The sequence below is a fragment of the Chiloscyllium punctatum genome, chromosome 41, assembly GCF_047496795.1.
Source record: "Chiloscyllium punctatum isolate Juve2018m chromosome 41, sChiPun1.3, whole genome shotgun sequence".
Classification (NCBI taxonomy): Eukaryota; Metazoa; Chordata; class Chondrichthyes; order Orectolobiformes; family Hemiscylliidae; genus Chiloscyllium; species Chiloscyllium punctatum.
In genome coordinates, this window is record NC_092779.1 from 42,902,967 (window position 1) to 42,923,984 (window position 21,018).

The window sequence follows — 21,018 nt, forward strand, 5'->3', positions numbered from 1 at the left end:
TACTTTTAACATTGAGTATTATTCTACATGGATTACAGTTTCATATCTGTAGGCTGCAATTTCTATTTCTTATAGCAATGGTACTCGATCTGCTAAGACAGTGTCACCCCCCTGTATCAAGGTTAAAATTAATAAGATGCCCATTGATAAAAAGGTTAGTCGAACTTAAGTCAGCGAAAATCACCAAATTCTCCCAGGAATGCATCAGACATCTTTTCTAACGGTAGCTTGTACAGTATGGCTTTTTGCTGCTGTGAAACTATCATATTTCTGCACACCTTCTGCAAGTGTCCTGAAGTTTTACAGATCCAGATTTCTTCTGTCACAGCATTGCTTGCACCAGTGAAGCATTTGCTTATTGTCATAACAGAGTGACTGTTAGTATCTGCTGTTTGGCTTCCTGTTTGTATTGGTATGACACAGGAGACTTTAGTGAGTTTATATTTTATAGAAGTATGTATTCTGTTGTTCTCCTGTGGTAAAATTGTTCTTCTCAGGATATGACTGCAATTCTTCTTTGTTTCTGTTTTGAGCACAATTTAAATACTTTCCTCCTAAATCAAATTTTCTTTGGATGGTAATAAATCTGATACTCGCCAATAATTCTGCCCATGAGAATTCTAATTTCACAGCTTTATTGTCAGTAATTTTATCACTAATCGAGACATTATTAATGAAATGGTTTATGGATTGCTCAGGATGATGAATCCTTCTGTTAAAACCTTGCTCTTTCAAACATTTTGTTTGTTCTGAGATTAAAGCTTGAAGAAGTTCTTCAAACATGGCCATGCCTTCTTTCATATTTTGGGTGACCAGTAACATCACTAGCTGTTGGTCCTATTGACTACAAGAGTGTATTTATTTGTTCAGCTCATGATTTAATATTCAACTTCGAAGCAATTTAGTATCTTAAGAATTGCTTCCTTCAAATAGTCCAATTTTGTGTTCTGTTTGGCCTGTCTCTAACGTTAAATCTTTGTGGGGACTCTACTCATCCTGACATGTCGCCTTAATGGAAATGCTCGTTCTTCCAATAAAGCTGTTGTGAATTTTACAATATCTAGATGTTGCTTCATATCAGGCTTTAAAGCTTCCCTCCATCATAAGGTTTTTTTTTGTTTGGGTGGGGGGGGGAGCGGGGGAACTGATAATAGTACCATGCTCAGCACCAATCACAATTCCTCAGATACTACTGCATCAGTCCATGCTCATGTGTAACAAGATCTGGACAATATCCTGCCTTGGGCTGGCAAGTGACAGAATAGTATTCATGCCATACAAAATGTCACCCAATGACCATTTCCTCCAAGATATTCATTATCCAACATTGAATGTCAATGTGTTATTGACTGAATTCTTAACTACCAACTTTCAGGGGATCACCACTGACCAGAAACTGAATTAGACTCACCATATAAATATAGTGGCAACAAAGCCAGGTCAGAGGCTCGAAAATGTACAACTAGCAACTCACCTCCTGACTCAATAAAACTTATCCACCATCTAAAAATCTCAAATCAGGAGGGTGATGAAATATACTCCACTTGCCTGAATAAGTGCAGCTCCAGCAAGTTAACAAGCTTGATACCACCCACAACAAAGCAGCCTGTTTGACTTAACACCACATCCACTCCCCATCACCACCAGTACTCAGTAGCAGCAGTCTGTACTGTTTACAAGATGCACAGCAGAAATTCACCAAGAATCCTTAGACTGCACCTTTCAAACTCCTTGATTACTTCCAACGAGGAGGACACGGGCAGGAAATTATGGGAATACCACCACCTATAAGTTCACTTCCAAGTCACTCAACATCCTGACTTGAAAATATTGCCATTCCTTCAGTGCTGTTGGATCAAGATCCTGGAATTTCCTCCCCTAAGGGCATTATGGGTCTATCTAAAGCACATGGTTCAAGAAGGCAGCTTACCATTATCTTCTCAAGGGCAACAAATGCTGGCCAAGCCAGTGGCTTAGCCAATTCACCCTGACCTGCACATCTTAGTACTGTGGGAGGAAATCAGAGCACCCGGAGGAAACTCATGGGGAGAATGGGCAAACTCCACTCAGGCAGTCATCCAAGGTTGGAAATGAACCTGGATCCCTGGTGCTCTGAGGCAGCAGTGCTAACCACTGAGCCACCGTGTGGCCCCTCCACCTCTTTTGTGGAGGTCATTCCAGTTTTAGTAACCCTCCCCATCAAAATATTTTTAATCCTGCCTTTGCCCTTTTAACAATTAAATATTATGTAATGCCTTCCAGCAAGTTCTGATATTTGGGATCCCCACACCAGAGAAATATGAACAAGATGCTCACAAGTTTACATTCCTCTTGTCCAAAAACATTTACTAAACTCTACTTAGTTTTCTGTCTTTTAACCAACTTCCTACCTCTGCTTCCGTTTAATGTCCTGTGCCTTCAGTGTATAACCAGGCTTCCTATGTGGCACTAACATGTCAGCCTAGGTTAAATGCTTAAATCCTGGAACATGATTTACATACAATACCTAAAATGTCTGAGGAGACAAGGTTACTACTGATGGAGTCAAACTGATTTGTGTTTTGCCTTCAGAGATGTGTTTTTAAAATTAAATTTTCATTAACGTACAAATTCTAAGCCCAGCCCAAATTTGTATTACTTTGGTACCTGTAACATTTTTTTATTGGCTGTGTTTTTGCCACATTCTCTTCTCAGCTGCTCACTCACGGTTTGCAGTTCACGCCCAAAATGAATCATGCGTTCGATCGCTGCCTGGCTGCCACCACAAAGTTGGCGTCGTGATTGAGTCAAGTCTATTTCTGTCAAGAATCCATGAAAAAACATCAAGCTAATTTGTTACGTTAAAACACGATAGCAGTCAGATGAGGAATAAAATTGAAAGCAACCAGTACACCTGAATCAGAAATAAAAGTTCTAAAGTTTATTGAGCACATCAGAAACACTTGGTTGACAAGTCTAACCACGTAAACTAAAAGCTGAAGTCTTATCTATATTCATTCTTTTACTAAATAGATGAATGGATAGGCTAAAAACGTAGATAGTTTTTTTAAACTTTGGCTCATGTAAACTGCAGCTAGTCAAGTGGACTTGCTCGACACATAACCTACAAATATTGCCCAGGATTTAGTTTGCCATTGAAATGATAATAGGACCAAGAGTGGACCATTCAGCCACTAATTTGAACATGCCTGATGTGTATATTAACTCCATTTATTAACATTGTTAGGTAAGTGATATGGAACCAAAGATCTTTGATTTGTTGTTGTCATTCAATTAAAAAAGATACAGCTCTAATTAATTGTCCCTTTCATGTTACTTTTCATTATATACTAGAAAACCAGCATCCAAACTATTAGGCAAGAAAACATTTGGCAAGAAAAGTTAGAAGTAATGGTTTAAAAAAAGGAGTCTAATAAATATCATGGCTCATCTGCACCCAGAAAATTAATAGGGTCATTGGTGATAAAATTATTACAAACTAGTGAATATTTAAATATGAATTGTAACAATTCCAAAAAAAACACAAACAGTTCAAAATCTTTAACAAAGTAATAGACTGAAACAGCAATATGAAACCCCTGAAATGTGTAAAATAAAACATATGGACATGCTTCAGTACACATGTAGAATATGAAACACACAGGGACTCTAAATGGTAACAGAACATCCTTTGTTTAACAGATGTACAGTATCAGAGAAATTGTGCAGGAGGTATGGTAGTTTGGGGTGGGGGTCAAGAGTTGGAGTACAAGAACAAGTGGAGAGAACGACTTCCTTTCTTTCGTACCTTGCCTGTTCTTGTGTGGCCTTCTGATGCATGTAACTTCTCACAGTTGCTGGCATAACAAATAAAGCTACAAATAAAGATTCTGAATGAAAAGGGGACCTAGCCATTTCAAAAAGTTAAAACAAAAAGTATTTGCGGAAGTCATGTGATCCAATGTAATGTGGTCTGATATCAGTTGATCAGACAACATCTCATGGACAAATATTGTATGACATATTGCAGAACCTGTCAGTTTACTGGGGGTGAGTGCATATAGGTTCAGACCTTTATGTGAAAGCTGCCCAGTGAAGAGCTTGTCGATAAGATTTGCAGACTGCAAAGACCTTTCCAAAAACAAACAGACCTTTCCATATCCTGGCATAAATCAACTGAGGACACATCACAAACACCAGTGGCAGAACACCTGGTGCTAAAAGTTCAAGGAAACTTCCAAACAAAGATGGTAGTTCTGCTCCACCACTTTAGGTACTGATGCACTAATAGCCTCCTTTCTATAGGCAAGCATTTTAAACACCAGCAGAGGTTAATACTTTGGAGAGAGGAGGTCCAGGCCTGATCTAAAGAACACTTCATGACCGTCCCAAAACCATGCCAATTTATAAAACCAGTTAGAGGACAGCATTTTAAGGAGGATGTGAAGGCATTAAAGATGGTGCAGAAAAAATTCTGGAAAATTGTTACAGGGATGAGGAACTTCAGTTATAAAGATGGATTCAACAAGCTGGGACTGTTCTCCTCTGAGAAGGGAAAGTGGAGATTTGATAGAGGTACTGAAAATCATGAGTGAACTGGATAGAGAAAGAGAAATTATTTCCACTGGTGGAAGGACCAGGAACCAGAGGCCATAGATTCAAGGTAAATCAACATAAGAATTAGTGGCAATAGAAAGAAGGAAAAAAGCTAACATATACCAAATGATAAGGGATCTGGCATATGCTATTGAGTGTGCTGAGGCAAATTCACTCTGTTTTCAAACTGAAATTGAAAAAAGGGAAATAACAGTAGATACACTGGATTTGCAAATAGTCAGCACAGAAAGTTGGCTGAGGGATCTTCAACTGCACTATTACCATTCTCAGATTCTATTCCGTGATTTGGCTAGAAATCACCTGGGGGTACTGCAACCTTACAAGAGCCACGCTGTCAAATCTAGAAGGACAACAAAATAGATTCCTGGATATTCCCCTGTCAAAAGAAAGGGACTTTGAAAATGGTAGTGAAGTGGGAAACTAATTAAACAGGAGAACTAAATGCATCCTGTTTTCAGGGCTCTAGAAATAAACAGATGAGGGAAAAAAGTAAACTCCACAGGAGATACATCCAGGATCTCCAGTGTACTACATGTACATGATAGTTTTGATAATAAAGGACACTTTAGAAAATCCCCTGAACACCCAAATTCTCAGCGTTTCATCATATTTTAGTAAAGCAAATAAGATTATTAAACCAAATTCAGCAATGGATTGAAACGATCCTTTTCAAGAGTCCTTGTTGAGTTGATTGTGAAAGTTGTAAGCAGAATAAAGTTAAACCTGCTCAACAAAAACCAAAAGAACTGCAGATATTGTAAATCAGAAACAAAAACAGAAATTGGTAAAAAAAGCGGAGCAGGTCTGACAGCAAATGTGGACAGAAATCAGTTAACGATTCCGGTTGAGTGAACCTTCCTCAGTTCTGAGTAAGGGTCACTAAACCCAAAACATTAACCCTGATTTCTCTCCACAGATGCTGCCAGGCCAGCTCAGCTGTTCCAATAATTTCTGTTTTTGTTAATCCTTCTCAAACTGGCTGCCGAGTGGCTGATAATTCATCTCAGCAAAAGACTAAATCTTTAGAATCACAGTAGCAGTGTAAAGTGGTGGGGCAAATGAAAGACAAAAGAAAACACACTTAGAGGTCAAAGTAAAACATGTCTCTTTCTGTAAATTATTTGCATTTTACTTGATTGTGAAGTGACAAGTGATAGTATTTTATTAGGCATCTTCCATTTTAACTTTTAAAAATGATTTGTGCTTACTCTCATCCTTGCATGCATTCTCAATCAGCAATGCAGCATGCTGCACACAATTCAGTGATCTCAATAAGCAAACTCAAAAATAGGACAAAAAAAATGCTAGGAACCTACAAATCAGCTAACTTGTAACAAGGGAAGGTAAAACCAACTTTCTGGATGCAACCTTTTTTCAGAGCACAGTATCTGCACTCAATAAACAGACTGTCTTTTCTCATTTATAGAGTTAAATATTCATACCCATATCAGTGTCATTTTCATCCATTTCATGGTCATGCTTCGAACTGCCATTAAGGAGGCCATTGGATGATGAGTCTGCCACCCCATTGGTGTAGTGCTCAGTCTCCATATCTATATCGGTGCTACAGAACAAGATAAATAGAAGAAATGACAAAGCAATCAAATCTACAAAGAAAATTGCATTCAGTTTTTTTTTAATTTGCCCTCAAACTAGTGTGAAATAATTTTAAACAGCATTACATTAACAACCATCCAAAACTCTAGAAACTGGTTATTTCCCCAGTGCTCCATGGAATATTTTTAACCCCATTCTTTTCTCTTCCCCAACACGTGTGGAAGATTAATTTCTTCTCAAGCACACAAAGCTTTCTTCAAGGAACAGGCAAAATAAAAACTGATTTATTCAGATTTCACTCCTGCAGGGATTCCAGCTGACTTTGGAAACACACCACATAAGTGGCTTCATGGCAGAGTGTGCGAATCTATCATGCAGTATAAGGGAAGGCATTTTTTTAAAAAAAGCTCTTCATTTCTCACCCCCCCCCCCCCCCCACCTCCATGCACAAGGGGGCAAAAAATCCCTAACATTTTAAAAATTCATTCTTAGGATGAATACATTGCCCAGCCCCAAATGACCTTAAGAAGGAGCTGCATCCTTAAAATGGTGTAGATATAGTCACTGTTAAAAACAAAAAGGGAGGCGGGGGGGGGAAGAAAGAGAGAGAGAAAAAGAGAGCGAGCGCGAGCAAGAAAAGGAAAGAAAGAGATCCAGGATTCTAATGCAGTATCAGTGAAACAATGGCGATATTGTTAAAGGTCAGGGAGCAGTGAGTGCCCTGCAGGAAATGTGAAGGCGATGGTGATATTTCCTTGCACTTACTGTCTGTGACCTACATATGAGAGATTCTGGGTTTGAAAGGTGCTTTTAATGAAAGCAGAGAAATGAGTTCTGCAATGTATCTTGCAGATGGTACACACTGCTGCCACAGTGCACAAGTGGTGCAGGAAGTAGATACTTAGATCACCAGTGGGTTTGTTTTGACTTACATAGTGTTATGTTCCTTGGCTGATATTGGAGCAGCAATTAGCCAGGCAAAAAGAGCACCTTCAATCAAACTCTTGACTTGTGCCTTGTAGATGTAGGCAAGCTTCAGGGAATCAGATGAGAGCTTCTCTATCCTGCTTTTGTCACTCGAGTATATACATGGCTGATCAGTTCCACTTCTGGTAACTGGTAATCTCAGAATGTTGATGGTAGGGATTTGGTGGTGTTGGTGCTATTGAACAGCATAGGAGGTGGTTGGATTCTCTTCTGCTGGAGTTTGTCATTGCCTTCTACTGTTTTGGTGAGTGTTATTTGGCACACATTAACCCAAAAGCTTATAGTGCCCAGGTCTTGCTGCATGCAACCATGGAATGATTGAGTGAGAGGATTTGTAAACAGTGAAATCATGAGTGAACACACCCATCTCTGATCTTATGTTGGAGGGAAGGTCATTGACAAAGCAGCTGAAGATGGCTGGACATAAAATACTGCCCTGTAGAACAAGCAGCAATGTCCTTGAGCATAGACTGGTCAACACCAACCACCATCTCCTTTGTGCTTGATAAGACCAATCACATGGAGGTATCACCAATCACATGGGATAGCCCAACTAAATATTGGGGAGTGAATTATTGAAATGCAAGTGTTGCTTGATAATATTATCCATCACCTTAATGGCAATGGAGTATACTAATGTAGTGGTAATTAACTGGATTGGATTAGCTATGCTTTCCAACAATGGGATGTATCTCACCAATTTACCACAACATCAGTGGATGTTTGTGCTGTCGCTCTACTGGAACAACTGAGCTATGGGATTAGCAAGGTCAAGAGCACAAGCCTTCTGTAGTACAGCAGACATTGTCAGAGCCTTTGCTGTATACAATGTCTTCAGTTGTTTCTCAAAGATATGAAAACTGAATTAAACTGGCTGAATGTGGGCCTTAATGTGGGGACCTCAGGACGAATCAGCTACTTGCTAGGTTTTGCTGAAATTCTTCAGCTTTTTCACTCAACATTGTCTTTTGCAATCATGTCCTGGGCTCCAACATCATTGAGGATCAGGGTTTCTTTACAGCCCGTTCCTCCACCAACTTTCAAGACTGGACATAGCAGGACTGCAGAGCTTTAATCTGATCCACTGGTCATGGGATTGCTTAGCTCTATCCATAACTGCCATTTCCATTGTTTAGCAGTTAATGCAGTCCAGTGTTGTAGCTTCACCAGGTTGCCATCTTATTTTCAGCTATGCCTGGTACTATTCCAACAGTCCAAAGTAAACCAAGATTAGTGCTCTGGCTTGATGACAGTGCTGGAGTGAGGAATGTGCTGAACCAGAAAGTTACAGATTGTGGTTGAATACAATTCTACTGCTGCGTTCCACACAGCCCCATGGATAACCAGTTTTGAGCTGCTATAACTGTTCCAAAAGTATTTGATTTAGTATTGTGGGAGTGTAACACAACATGATAAGAATGTTAACAACTTCTGAGTGTTTTACAGCACTAACAAAACTAAATTGTGTAAGGCATTTTGTCATCCACATCAGTTCCACAAGCTGATATACTTTAACAGTCATCTTCAGTACTATAAATTATTACAAAACAGTCATGTTTTAACGATACAAACGTGCCAGCTGTGATACTGTCTAATTATTCAAAAATATAACTGCCAGTAGCAGTGGTGGACTCTCCCTCTTTATGGGCATTTAAACAGGCATTGGATAGGCATATGGAGGATGGTGGGCTAGGATCGGCGCAACATTGAGGGCCAAAGGACCTGTACTGCGCTGTATTCTTCTATGTTCTATAGCTGTGATCAGAAGCAAATATTTTAAGACTAGGGCAGGATGGAATGTGAAAAATATGTTAGGTGTTCAAGTCAACATGCCAGCCCAACAAATATAAGAAAAACAAATTGAAGAAAAGTCAAACCAAAACACTTACTTGTCTCTGCTACAGCTGTTTGATTGTTGAGATCTTGCAGCATTTAAACTATTTAGTTCTGATGTATTTAAACACAAGGCTGAGTGCTTGTGACTGCTAGATTGATGCCCTTTATTTGAGATTATACCATTGCTACAATTATTTTCATAACCTGCCAAAATATGAAACACATTAAACCCATATGTGTCAGCTCAATTACATTAGTTCAGAAGTATAAAAGTTGTAAAACACAATAAAAAAAGAGCTATGAGTAGATACTGCATAATTGAAAACTTCGACTACAATCATCTTGAAATCTTTGACAAATACAAAGCACAGCATTACTTTACACAAACACACACTGTCAAAGCTTTCAAGAAAAGCCAGAAAACACCTAATGAGAAACGACTTTAATTTTGATGCTTTACTGAAGCATAATCTTCCAGATGCTCAGAGTTTAGAATTTTGAATTTAAAGCAGAGTTCAATATGGAGACACTGAAATGATGAATATTACACAAATAACTGTAACTGTAAAAGAGCAAAATGTTGTTATTGCTGGAAATTGGAATTGAAAGCAAACAATGTCAGAAACACTGAAGTGGGTGGCACAGTGGTTAGCACTGCTGCCTCACAGCGCCAGAGACCCAGGTTCAATTCCAGCCTCAGGCAACTGACTGTGTGGAGTTTGCACATTCTCCCCGTGTCTGTGTGGGTTTCCTCCGGGTGCTCCGGTTTCCTCTCAGTCCAAAAGATGTGCGGGTCAGGTGAATTGGCCATGCTAAATTGCCTGTCGTGTTAGGTAAGAAGGGGTAAATGTATGGGTGGGTGGCGGGTCGGTGTGGACTTGTTGGGCCGAAGGGCCTGTTTCCACACTAAGTAATCTAATCTAAAGTCTGGCTGCATCTACAGAGGCAGAACCAGAGGCAATGTTTCAGATTAACGACCATCCATTGGTCTACTTGTAATGTGGCCAAGGATTGGCCATCCACTTGTAGAATGAGTGCAATTTAATTGCTTTGGTGAGGGGACCTGGATCAAAAGTTGATTTCTCTAAATACGCATGGTTTGATGGCACTGATGGCAGTGATGTTACATCACTGGACAGCAAACAAGCAAATTAGACTAATGATACATACACCTGACTTTAAATCCCATCATGGCAGCCTGTGAAGTTAAATTACCAAACAAAATAAACCAGGACTAGCATCAGTACTGGTGAACTCTTGATCTGTGATAAAAACATATCTGGTTCAGCAATGTCCTTTCAGCAAGCTGTCCTTACCTGGTCTGGTCTACATATATTCCATACTCACATTTACATAGCTGACTGTTAACTATCCTTTGAAGTGACTACTAAGCACTAAAGGAAATCATCATTAGGATATCTAGGGATGGGAAAGAAATACTAGCCTTGGCAACAATGCTCAAATTATATGATCAAATATAATTGTAATATAGCAAACCTTATATTAACTGGCACCTACAGGACCAGGAGGGTGCTGGTTGATTAAATATTTCAGTTGATCAAGAGGTCCACGCAATCAATGTAAAAAACACACTTAAGTAATAGAAACATAATGCAGCGGCGTACTCAAAGTTAAACTTTATTTACAGCATAAGTCACTTAAATAATACAACTCTGCCTTCAATAAAAACTCTATAAAGATCACCCCTCAGCCTCTGACTCTCCAGATAACACAGCCCAGTCTATTCAACCTCTCTCTATAGCTCACCTGAACAAAATGTCTGATATTCCTGGTTTTATTTGACTGCCAAGGCTCCCAAATTGGGGTTGTTAATCCAATCAGGGAATTCATATTCTATGAGGTCCACCTGGCTGACCGACTACAGCCCTCCCCCTCTGAGTCCAAGGACATAGGGCAGTTCTCAACAACCCCCAACCACATTACTGTGGGTCTGGAGTCACATGTAGGCCAGACCAGGTAAGGCTGGCAGGTTTCCTATCCTAAAAAGGACATTAGTCAGAGAGTCAGAGATGTACAGCATGGAAACAGACCCTTCGGTCCAACCCATCCATGCCGACCAGATATCCCAACCCAATCTAGTCCCACGTGCCAGCACCCGGCCCATATCCCTCCAAACCCTTCCTATTCATATACCACCCAAATGCCTTTTAAATGTTGCAGTTGTACCAGCCTCCACCACACCCTCTGGCAGCTCATTCCATACCCATGCCACCCTATGGGTGAAAACGTTGCCCCTTAGGTCTCTTTTATAGTTTTCCCCTCTCACCCTAAAACTATACCCTCTAGTTCTGGACTCCCCAATCCCAAGGAAAAGTCTATTTATCCTATCCATGCCCCTCATAATTTATAAACCTCTATAAGATGACCCCTCAGCCTCTGACATTCCAGGGAAAACAGCCCCAGCCTGTTCAGCCTCTCCCTGTAGCTCAAATCCTCCAACCCTGGCAACATCCTTGTAAATCCTTTCTGAACCCTTTCAAGTTTCACAACACCTTTCCAATAGGAAGGAGACCAGAATTTCACGCAATATTCCATCAGTGGCCTAACCAATGTCCTGTACAGTGCAACATGACCTCCCAACTCCTGTACTCAATACTCTGACCAATAAAGGAAAGCATACCAAACGTCATCTTCACTATCCTATCTATCTGTGACTCCACTTTCAAGGAGCTATGAACCTGAACTCCAAGGTGTCTTTGTTCACTCCCGAGGACCTTACCATTAAGTGCATACGTCCTGCTAAGATTTGCTTTCCAAAAATGCAGCACCTCTCATTTATCTGAATTAAACTCCATCTGCCACTTCTTGGCCCATTGGCCCATCTGATCAAGATCCTGTTGTAATCTAAGGTAACTTTCTTTGCCGTCCACTACACCTCCAATTTTGGTATCATCTGCAAACTTACTAACTATACGTCTTATGCTCCCATCCAAATCATTTATATAAATGACAAAAAGTAGAGGACCCAGCACCAATCCTTGTGGCACTCCACTGGTCACAGGCCTCCCACACCACTCTGTCTTCTACCTTTGAGCCAGTTTTGCATCCAAATGGAGAGTTCTCCCTGTATTCCATGAGATCTAACCTTGCTCACCAGTCTCTCATGGGGAACCTTGTCGAATGCCTTACTGAAGTCCATACAGATCACATCTACTGCACTGCCCTCATCATTTTTTTGAAGATGCAACAATCAAGTTTGTGAGACATGATTTCCCACACACAAAGCCATGTTGACTATCCCTAATCAGTCCTTGCCTTTCCAAATACATGTACATCCTATCCCTCAGGATTTCCTCCAACAACTTGCCCACCAACGTCAGGCTCACTGGTCTATAGTTCCCTGGCTTGTCCTTACCACCCTTCTTAAACAGTGGCACCACGTTTGCCAACCTCCAGTTCCAGCCCCTCACCTGTGACTATACAAATATCTCAGCAAGAGGCCCAGCAATCACTTCTCTAGCTTCTGACAGGACTTCTAGGGTGCACCTGATCAGGTCCTGGGGATTTATCTACCTTTACCCATTACAAGACTTCCAGCACTTCCTCCTCTGTAATATGGACATTTTGCAAGTTGTCACCATCTATTTCCCTATAGTCTATATCTTCCATATCCTTTTCCACATTAAATACTGATGCAAAATACTCGTTTAGTATCCCCCCCATTTTCTGTGGCTCCACACAAAAGCCACCTTGCTGATCTTTGAGGGGCCCTATTCTCTCCCTAGTTATCCTTTTATCCTTAATGTAAAAACCCTTTGTATTCTCCTTAATTCTATTTGCCAAAGCTATTTCATGTCCCCTTTTTGCCCTCCTGATTTCCCTCTTAAGTATACTCCTACTGCCTTTATACTCTAAAGATTCACTCTATCTATCCTGTCTATACTTTACATATGCTTCCTTCTTTTTCTTAACCAAACTCTCAATTTCTTTAGTCATCCAGCCTTCCCTTTCACCCTGACAGGAATATACTTTCTCTGGATTCTCGGTATCTCATTTCTGAAGGCTTCCCAATTTCCAGCCGTCCCTTTACCTGCGAATATTTGCCCCCAATCAGCTTCTGAAAGTTCTTGCCTAATACCGTCAAAATTGGCCTTTCTCCAATTTAGAACTTCAACTTTTAGATCTGGTCTACCCTTTTCCATCACTATTTTAAATCTAATGGAATTATGGTCACTGGCCCCAAAGTGCTCCCCCACTGACACCTCAGTCACCTGCCCTGCCTTATTTCCCAAGAGTAGGTCAAGTTTTCATCCCTTTCTTATTTCTCACATCCCACCCAAATACCTTCCCTGGATGTATTTCCAGGAATATCCTCCCTCAGCACAGCTGTAATGCTATCCCTTATCAAAAACGCCACTTCTCCCTCCTCTCTTGCCTCCCTTTCTATCCTTCCTGTAGCATTTGTGTACTGGAACATTAAGCTGCCAGTCCTGCCCATCCCTGAGCCATGTCCCTGTAATTGATATGATATCCCAGTCCCATGTTTTTAACCATGCCCTGAGTTCATCTGCCTTTCCTGTTAGGCCCCTTGCATTGAAATAAATGCAGTTTAATTTATTAGTCCAACTTGTCCCTGCCTGCCTTGAGTGTTTGATTTGCTTCTGTTCTCAACTGTACCAGGCTCAGATTGATCTCTTTCCTCAGAATTTCCCTGGGTCCCACCACCACTCCCCCACCCCCACCCACCTTATTAGTTTAAATCCTCCCGAGCAGCTCTAGCAAATCTCCCTACCAGTATATTAGTGAACCAGATGGTTTTTTCCCCAATCAAAAATTGATTCATGGTCATCATTAGACCATTAATTCCAGATTTTTATCACATTCAAATTCCAATATCTATCATGGCAGGATACCTCGGTCTCTGGATTAGTGGTGATTAAAACATCCAGTAATAATACGAGTAGGCCATAGCCGCCTCTGGAGGTGTTTTGATGCTGCCTCACAGCTCTGTCCCTCACCGCCACTACCATCCTTTCCCCCACCCCACCCCAACCACTACCACCTCCACCATCCCCACCCCCATCATCATCCACCACCACCACCACCACCACCATCCCCTCCCACCCCACCCCAGCCCAGCCTGGGAAGATCAGATTTAAACTGGTATGAACTCTTCTCCCTATCAGCAATTCTGCTGGAGTTATTCCTGGAGTTGCATGAGGGGATAGTCCTATAATCAAATAGGAACTGGGACAGTTTGGTATCAAGTGAAGCTGTAGGCGGTTTCTTTAAACCTGCCTTCAGAGCCTGGACTGCTCTTTCTGCCAGACCATTAATGACGTTTGGTATGGAGCTGTCCTCATGCGGTGAATGCCATTCTACTTTAGGAAATAGTCAAAGTCCCTGCTGGTAAAAGATGGCCCATTATCTGTGGCCAACACTTCTGGGAGTCCAGATATTTCAAAAGATGTGCGCAGTTTTTCTATCATCAACCCTATGTTGACAAATAAACTCTATGCATGTCCAGCTACTTTGAGGGGGTGTCCACAATGACTCAATGTTGAACCTATGAAAGAACTTGTCTAGTTAACGAGCAACCAAGTCCAGGGTTTACCTGACAAGGCAGAGATCATAATATAAGTAGCCTCCAGTATTTCAGGGACATAATTTTTGCCTGTTCAGTGAGAACGCCACTTAAAATATCCTACTGATTTCAAGTATCTCAAATTATTGGATACAAACAGATCTTAGTGTTCAAATTTCAGACTTAGGAATGCAAAAGATGCCCAAAGAATGCAAGGACAGTAGCAAGTAGGTAAAAGTTCATACAGACTTTTAAAACATGCAGTGGATAGGCAAAAATTGTAATACTATCCGTTAACAAAATCAATTAAAAGGTGCTGCTGATGCACACACTCTAGAGCAATATTAGGTAAACAGGAGAAGCTGTTATCAAATGGAATCTGAGAGATACTGAGGAGATAGCTGTGAACAGGTGGGATAATACGGAATCTGCTTCTAAAAGGCATAACCAGACATATGCAATATACATAAATCTAAACATTTTCAATCCCTTGGGTTAACAAATCAAGCAATGAAGTGAAATTGCATGGAATCAATAAGTAATTCACTCGCTCGCTCTCAGTTGAGTTCTTCCCCTATAACATATGTTCTTCTTACTATTACACTTAGTTACCACATCTTTGCAAGTGGGGATTCCTTGTCCCACAAGCAAACTGGAATTCCCACTGGGAGAAACAAAATCTGACTCTGGTTGTAATTAGCATTTGGTACTTCAAACGATTAAGGAAGGAGAATGGGGTGGCACTGGATGGCAGATTCAGTGCAAAGAGTGCCAGTGAATTGCTAGTATTAAGACAGGTTTGCATTGAGCTCTATGTAAATCCATCCTGAATTGCTTTGTACAAGACACATTTTAGGATTGAGTGAGTGTATCGCATAACAGAAAATAGTTTCTTGGTCAATATATATAAAACAAAAACTAAAACAAAGTACTGAAGAAACTAAAGGTCTATTTATTTCTCCACAGAAGCCGCCAGTCCTGCTTAGATGTCACAACACTTTGTTTCCATTTCAGATCTACAACATCAGCAATAATATGCTTTGACAAAACAAAAGAGCATTTTCCTGAATCAAATTAAAATACAAGGTAAAATTCCAAGCAAATCCCAAGAACTAGCAAGCTCGAGCCTCAATTACTGAACAATAGCAAAAAGTGAAACTGTCGACAAACCTGGGGGGGACTTGTGAACTATTAAGCTCTGAATTAAGAACTAGGGTGTCAGCCGTGGCGCAGAGATCTTGAAATCAAAGATGTAGGTTCAAATCCATTGTATTCTTGAGTACAAAATCTAGGCTGTTATTTCAGCACAGCACAAAGGGTACAATGCATTGTCAGTGGTATGGTTTCTCAGTTGAGACACTGGAATAAAGTCCCATCTGTGCTCGTTGGCAAATATTAATAATTGCATGTATATCTATTTATGAGCAGAAAGGTTTTGCTGGTGTTTTGGTCAATAGTTACTTTTGTGAAACAACTAAAAACAGATCAGATGTTTGTGAGAGCTTACTACAGAAAAATTAGAAGTCTTTCATTGGCTGTAAAATGCTTTGCAGTATCCTTTGGTTGTGAAGGTGCAAATCTCTTTTTACCCAATTGGAATAGAGTCACACTCCTCATAACTATAAAATAGTTTACAAAAAGTCAGTCACCCAATGAGCATATGATTCTTTCATTTTAAACTACCATTGAACAAAAGCTTGACATTCTTAAAATACAGTAAATTCTCAATTCATGTTGTGCTATTTTAAGTCTTTCCATAACAACATCGCTGTTATAATGGGGCAGTACTGAGTGCCGTGGTTTCTGTTTTAATGTTGTATTATGCTTGGCTGATGTAGTGTGATGTGGATTGATTTGGCCTGTTTTAGACAGGTCTTTATTGCTGACTCACTTTCCCTGACCCTCTTGTTTGTAACTCCTCTTGCTCTCTCACTTGATCTCGTCACCTCTCAGCCCACAACAGCTTTTACATTAGTGGAAAACCTGATACAACTTTAAAAGAAACATTAAGTATATGCATCAAAAATGCAATATAATACTAAATGAGGAATTACTGTTATTTGTTACAACAGATTGAGCAGAATACTAAAATAAATATGAGCAGTATTGGTGTTTATCCAGCAAGAATGCAGAAATTGTTTTCATTTATAATCTGCATACAGACAGGTCTGCTTTACAACCAATGAATTACTTTGGGAACAGTAAAATTTAGAAGACTGGCCAAACATGACCAAGATCTAAAAACGTCTGACCAAGAATCATGTAATTGCAGCACTTACAATAAGATGTTGTGAAGTGCAAATGTTTGTACGCCACTTCAAATGGGTGGAAATATAGGTTTTCCCTTTGTTTACCTTATATTATTGTCAAGATGCTGCTTTTGCATAAAAACAATGAGACACTTCAGCATTTCAACATTCAATTGAGTTAATACATATAATACAGGATAAAATCAACGCCAACAATGAAACATAATCTTGGTATATTACGTACATGCAAATCAAAGGACTACAACAATATTGCTAAAATATTTTCTAATGTGACCCATTTTAAAACCACCATCTCTTTACAGATAGGCAATTATGAATTGGCAACAAAGGCTAGGCTTCCCAGGGATGCCAATGCAGGTATATATTTTATATATATAAAAACTTAACGTGATCCCAGATACCAGAAAAGCAGCTCAATATTTTGTGTATGTATTCAAACTGGTCACCAACAAGCCTTTGTTCCTAGCTTTCAGTCAAACTCCCCATAATCCATAGTGACAGAAGATCCTCCCTGCTCCCCACACACATTGTGAACAGATACTCTATGCTACTATAGTCCTCTTTTCAATCATCATCCCCAACTTACACCCCACCCATCTGTTGCATCAACCCTACCATCCTTTAACTCACACTCTCCCGGCCATAGTCACTTAGTTCCCCCTCACTTACTAATGTCCTCTTTCTGCCCCCTCTCTCAGCCTCCACTCCTATCCAACTCAGTCCCCTCTCATTCAAGCTGTCCCTTCCCATCTGCTGATGCCGTCTCCTCTTCCACATCCATATGCATATATTTCTTTATCTTGACTGCAGTGGAAAAGCAACTATAGCTATAATGAGCCCCAGTACCCAGGCATCAATTCCCATTGTGTAATTCCACCTGCAATCCCAGCTACCAGGCTGGGGCAGTCTACTTATTCCAGAATTTAAATATCCTGACATAACTGGGTCTAATAATTTTCCAGGGCCAAGTGACTGATGACTCCCCAGAGACCAAAGATTCCTCAGCACTGACTGTTATTGAACTCTTACAGCATTTGGTTCAGCAGGGCAGTGTGAACTTACTGGTGTTGAGCATAATAAAGAATACAAAGTACACTTCGGGTTCCCAGTAAAAATGCTTTCTAGTCCCAGTATCATGTTTGAATTATATGGATTTTTACTAAATTATTATTTCAAATTATCACAAATGGATACAGACCGTCAAAAAAAAAATCAATTTTCGCTCAAATTTAGTATTTTAATTTCTCAAGAGATTTGAACGTTTAAGAGAGAGAAAAATCAGTGAGGACGAACTTACATATTTTGCAAATTTAACCAGTTTTTAAATAAGGGGATTGTGGAGGCAATTCGTGTTTTGGCATTTCATATACAAACAATCCTGCTTCATATCCTCTCCACACAGTCATAAGATTACTATCAGCAGACCACATGGTTGTTACCATAAAATATGTACTAGACAGTCTCAGGCTAGCTCTACTGAGCAATGGTCAGGAATACTTATTGATAATTTCAGTTAAAGCTCACAGGAGCGTGATTATAGCAGGGAGTACTTTTCTACAATTAATCAATAGAAATATTTTGAATTATGGAGTATTTTCTTACAACTGACTTTCTGAGATGCAACAGATATGGCTGCAAAATTTGAAACAGTTCTCAACACACTTCAGTTTAAGAGAGACAAAATGTCAAATAAAAAGCTACCTCAGGAAATGCTTAATATTTTGAACACAAAGTGCCTACCAAAATTCATTCAGAATCACAATTAGAGAAGACAGGATTAAGTAGTGGCAAAGCTGCACAGAGTTAATTGATCAGGGTGTTAGCTAGTACATTTTAGTAAAAGTATTACCAATTCCCTTAATCATAGTTTGTTTTTTTCAGAATATATTTCATTTGTTACACTGCTGTAATTGAAGATGAGATTCAAAATAGATAGAATTAAATTTCAGAAGAGCTCACAACAAAAGGTATCAAACACTTGGGAGAAATTCACTTCGTTTTAGATGGAATGAATAATAAAATGATAAAATCAAACCTCGACAATGAAGTGCTTTCTCTAGGGCAAAAAATTCGCCCATTCTCCTGCTTCAACCAAGTCTCATGCAGCTATTGCAATACCAGCAATTCAAATTATGTATAGACACAGGCTCGTAAGAGTTTACAAAAATGAACTATTACTACCATGTCAAAAATCACAACACCAGGTTATAACCCAACAGGTTTATGTGGAAGTACTAGCTTTTAGAGTGCTGCTCCAGTTATGGGATTTTTAAACTTTGTCCACCCCAGCACAACAATGGCACCTCCACATCAATATTACTACCATGAAGGAGCATAGATCTAATAATCTGGCCTGATATTTAAACATTGTTCATTAATCACAAGAAAACTGTATGAATTGTCAGAGTCATTTGCAAAGATTCCAGTTGAGGGCTCTATAAATAATGATAATCCACTTTCTATGGATAATTTGGAAAGACAGTTCTCAACATTCATAACCAAAATTTCATTAAAATAATTTCAGTCCTTGGACTTCAAGCTTATTTCCCTTCATAACTAACACTGATGTATCTGGCTCTGTATAACATACTTAACTATTGCAGTTCTGAGCAAGAATGGCAATGACCAATTCACTTCAGTTTTAAACAAAATACTGATCTTGTAATTGATTGCACCATTTTTCATTTATTTCTGGGAAATTTGAGCTTTGCTCAACACTTCGTGTCTTTCAACCTCAAGGAAAATATATACCTGTAAGCTAGTTTTACATTCCATCTTTCCAAAGGTAGAGTGCCCCAAAAACAAAGTACTGCAGAAGGAAGAAACTGATGCAGTTAATTATTTTGAACGAAAAAAAGCGTTAGTTGCAATATCACAAAACAGATTAAAGCATTGTGTCTAAGTTGTACAAAGGTCTAAGCTCCCATCTGCTAAAGTGTAAAGGCCAAATATAAATGTGCAGCGCAATCACAAATGACTAGAATGTAATGTGGCCTTATTTAATCTTTTCCAAGAAAACACTGCAATATTTGTTTCTGTTCTAGAGAATAGTAGATGAAAAAAATTACTATTACATGATGATTCTCTCCAAGCCATTTACCTGTAAAGTGACCGTGTGCACCATTTCCTTTGCATGAGGCTAGAACGTGAATATTGCTCCCATGGTTGGGACTCATGCTGGGACTGTTGAAGGTTCTAGGACTGCCTGGGTAGCTGTCTTGTGATTTTGGACTTCGGCCTCCTAAACATCGCACTTCACTATCTGTCCCATTTACCATTTCTATAAATTGACGAACTCTAGGATAAATTACAAGACAAACATTTCTCAAATTCTCCATTCTCTAAACACTCCAATCTATAGTTTACCAGACTGATTAAAACAATAGCATGATTGAGTTGGTAAAGTAAGCTCAACACCTGAAAGACTTTGATTCTAGGAATAAAATGGAACATGTACATGTTAATGTTCAGAGGTAAATACTAAGATTTTTCTTGATTCCAGTAACTAACAAAAACTGCCACATATGATCAATTTTGTGTCAGTCTTTATCAAATAGGCCACGTGGGCAAAAATATGCAGAATGAAAATTTCATGCAGTATAAATACAAAGACGGTCATGTCACATTGTTGCTTACTTTAACATAAAAAGGAGGTTAGTTTTTCTTTCAAGTAGACCTGGATAGAGCTGCTGTGTTGTTTCAATTGCTTCTCCCATTCTTCCAGCTAGTACCAGTTTCTGAATTCCTAAAACAATAAAAGGTACATTCACTGTAGCTATCCTGACCAAGACAGTAGAATACAGAATAAGTGATCAAAAAACTTTGCAGACTTGCAGATGATTCTTTTTGTAATAGTTAAGAGAAACATCAAAGCTGAATTGGATCATTCTAGAACATCAGATCTGCATCACTTTTCCTATTTTTGTATAACATTTCAAGTTTCTTTCCCCTCATCAATGGGTAAAACCAATGAAAAAATAAAGTGGAGTTAATATATTTTCTATCCTCTTAACATGGTTGTCACATTTTCGCAGCTGCGTTTCCTCATAACACAAGACCAAGATCTATAATATAATTAATATCCTGCAAATTCATGTTTCTAAAGTAATGTATTGTTACCCCGAAAGCATGGACACTGTTTTACATTCATAACAGTGTTTCATTCAGACAGTTTCAGTCCTTAGACTTCAAGCTTATTACCCTTCAAGCATCATTCATGATTAGGTG

General features: G+C 39.4%; 1 protein-coding gene across 3 annotated transcripts in view; it reads right to left on the reverse strand.

The window, feature by feature from the left end:
- The window catches only part of ranbp9 (RAN binding protein 9), a 90,680-nt gene that overhangs the window by 9,962 nt on the left and 59,700 nt on the right, over positions 1–21,018 (reverse strand). For all 3 annotated transcript variants that reach the window (XM_072560789.1, XM_072560790.1, XM_072560791.1), the window contains 5 exons: positions 20,428–20,536; positions 19,892–20,088; positions 9,030–9,180; positions 6,039–6,160; positions 2,647–2,798 (listed from right to left, as the gene is read on the reverse strand). In XM_072560789.1, coding sequence (XP_072416890.1) covers positions 2,647–2,798; positions 6,039–6,160; positions 9,030–9,180; positions 19,892–20,088; positions 20,428–20,536 — 731 coding nt within the window. The remainder of the gene's footprint in view (positions 1–2,646; positions 2,799–6,038; positions 6,161–9,029; positions 9,181–19,891; positions 20,089–20,427; positions 20,537–21,018) is intronic.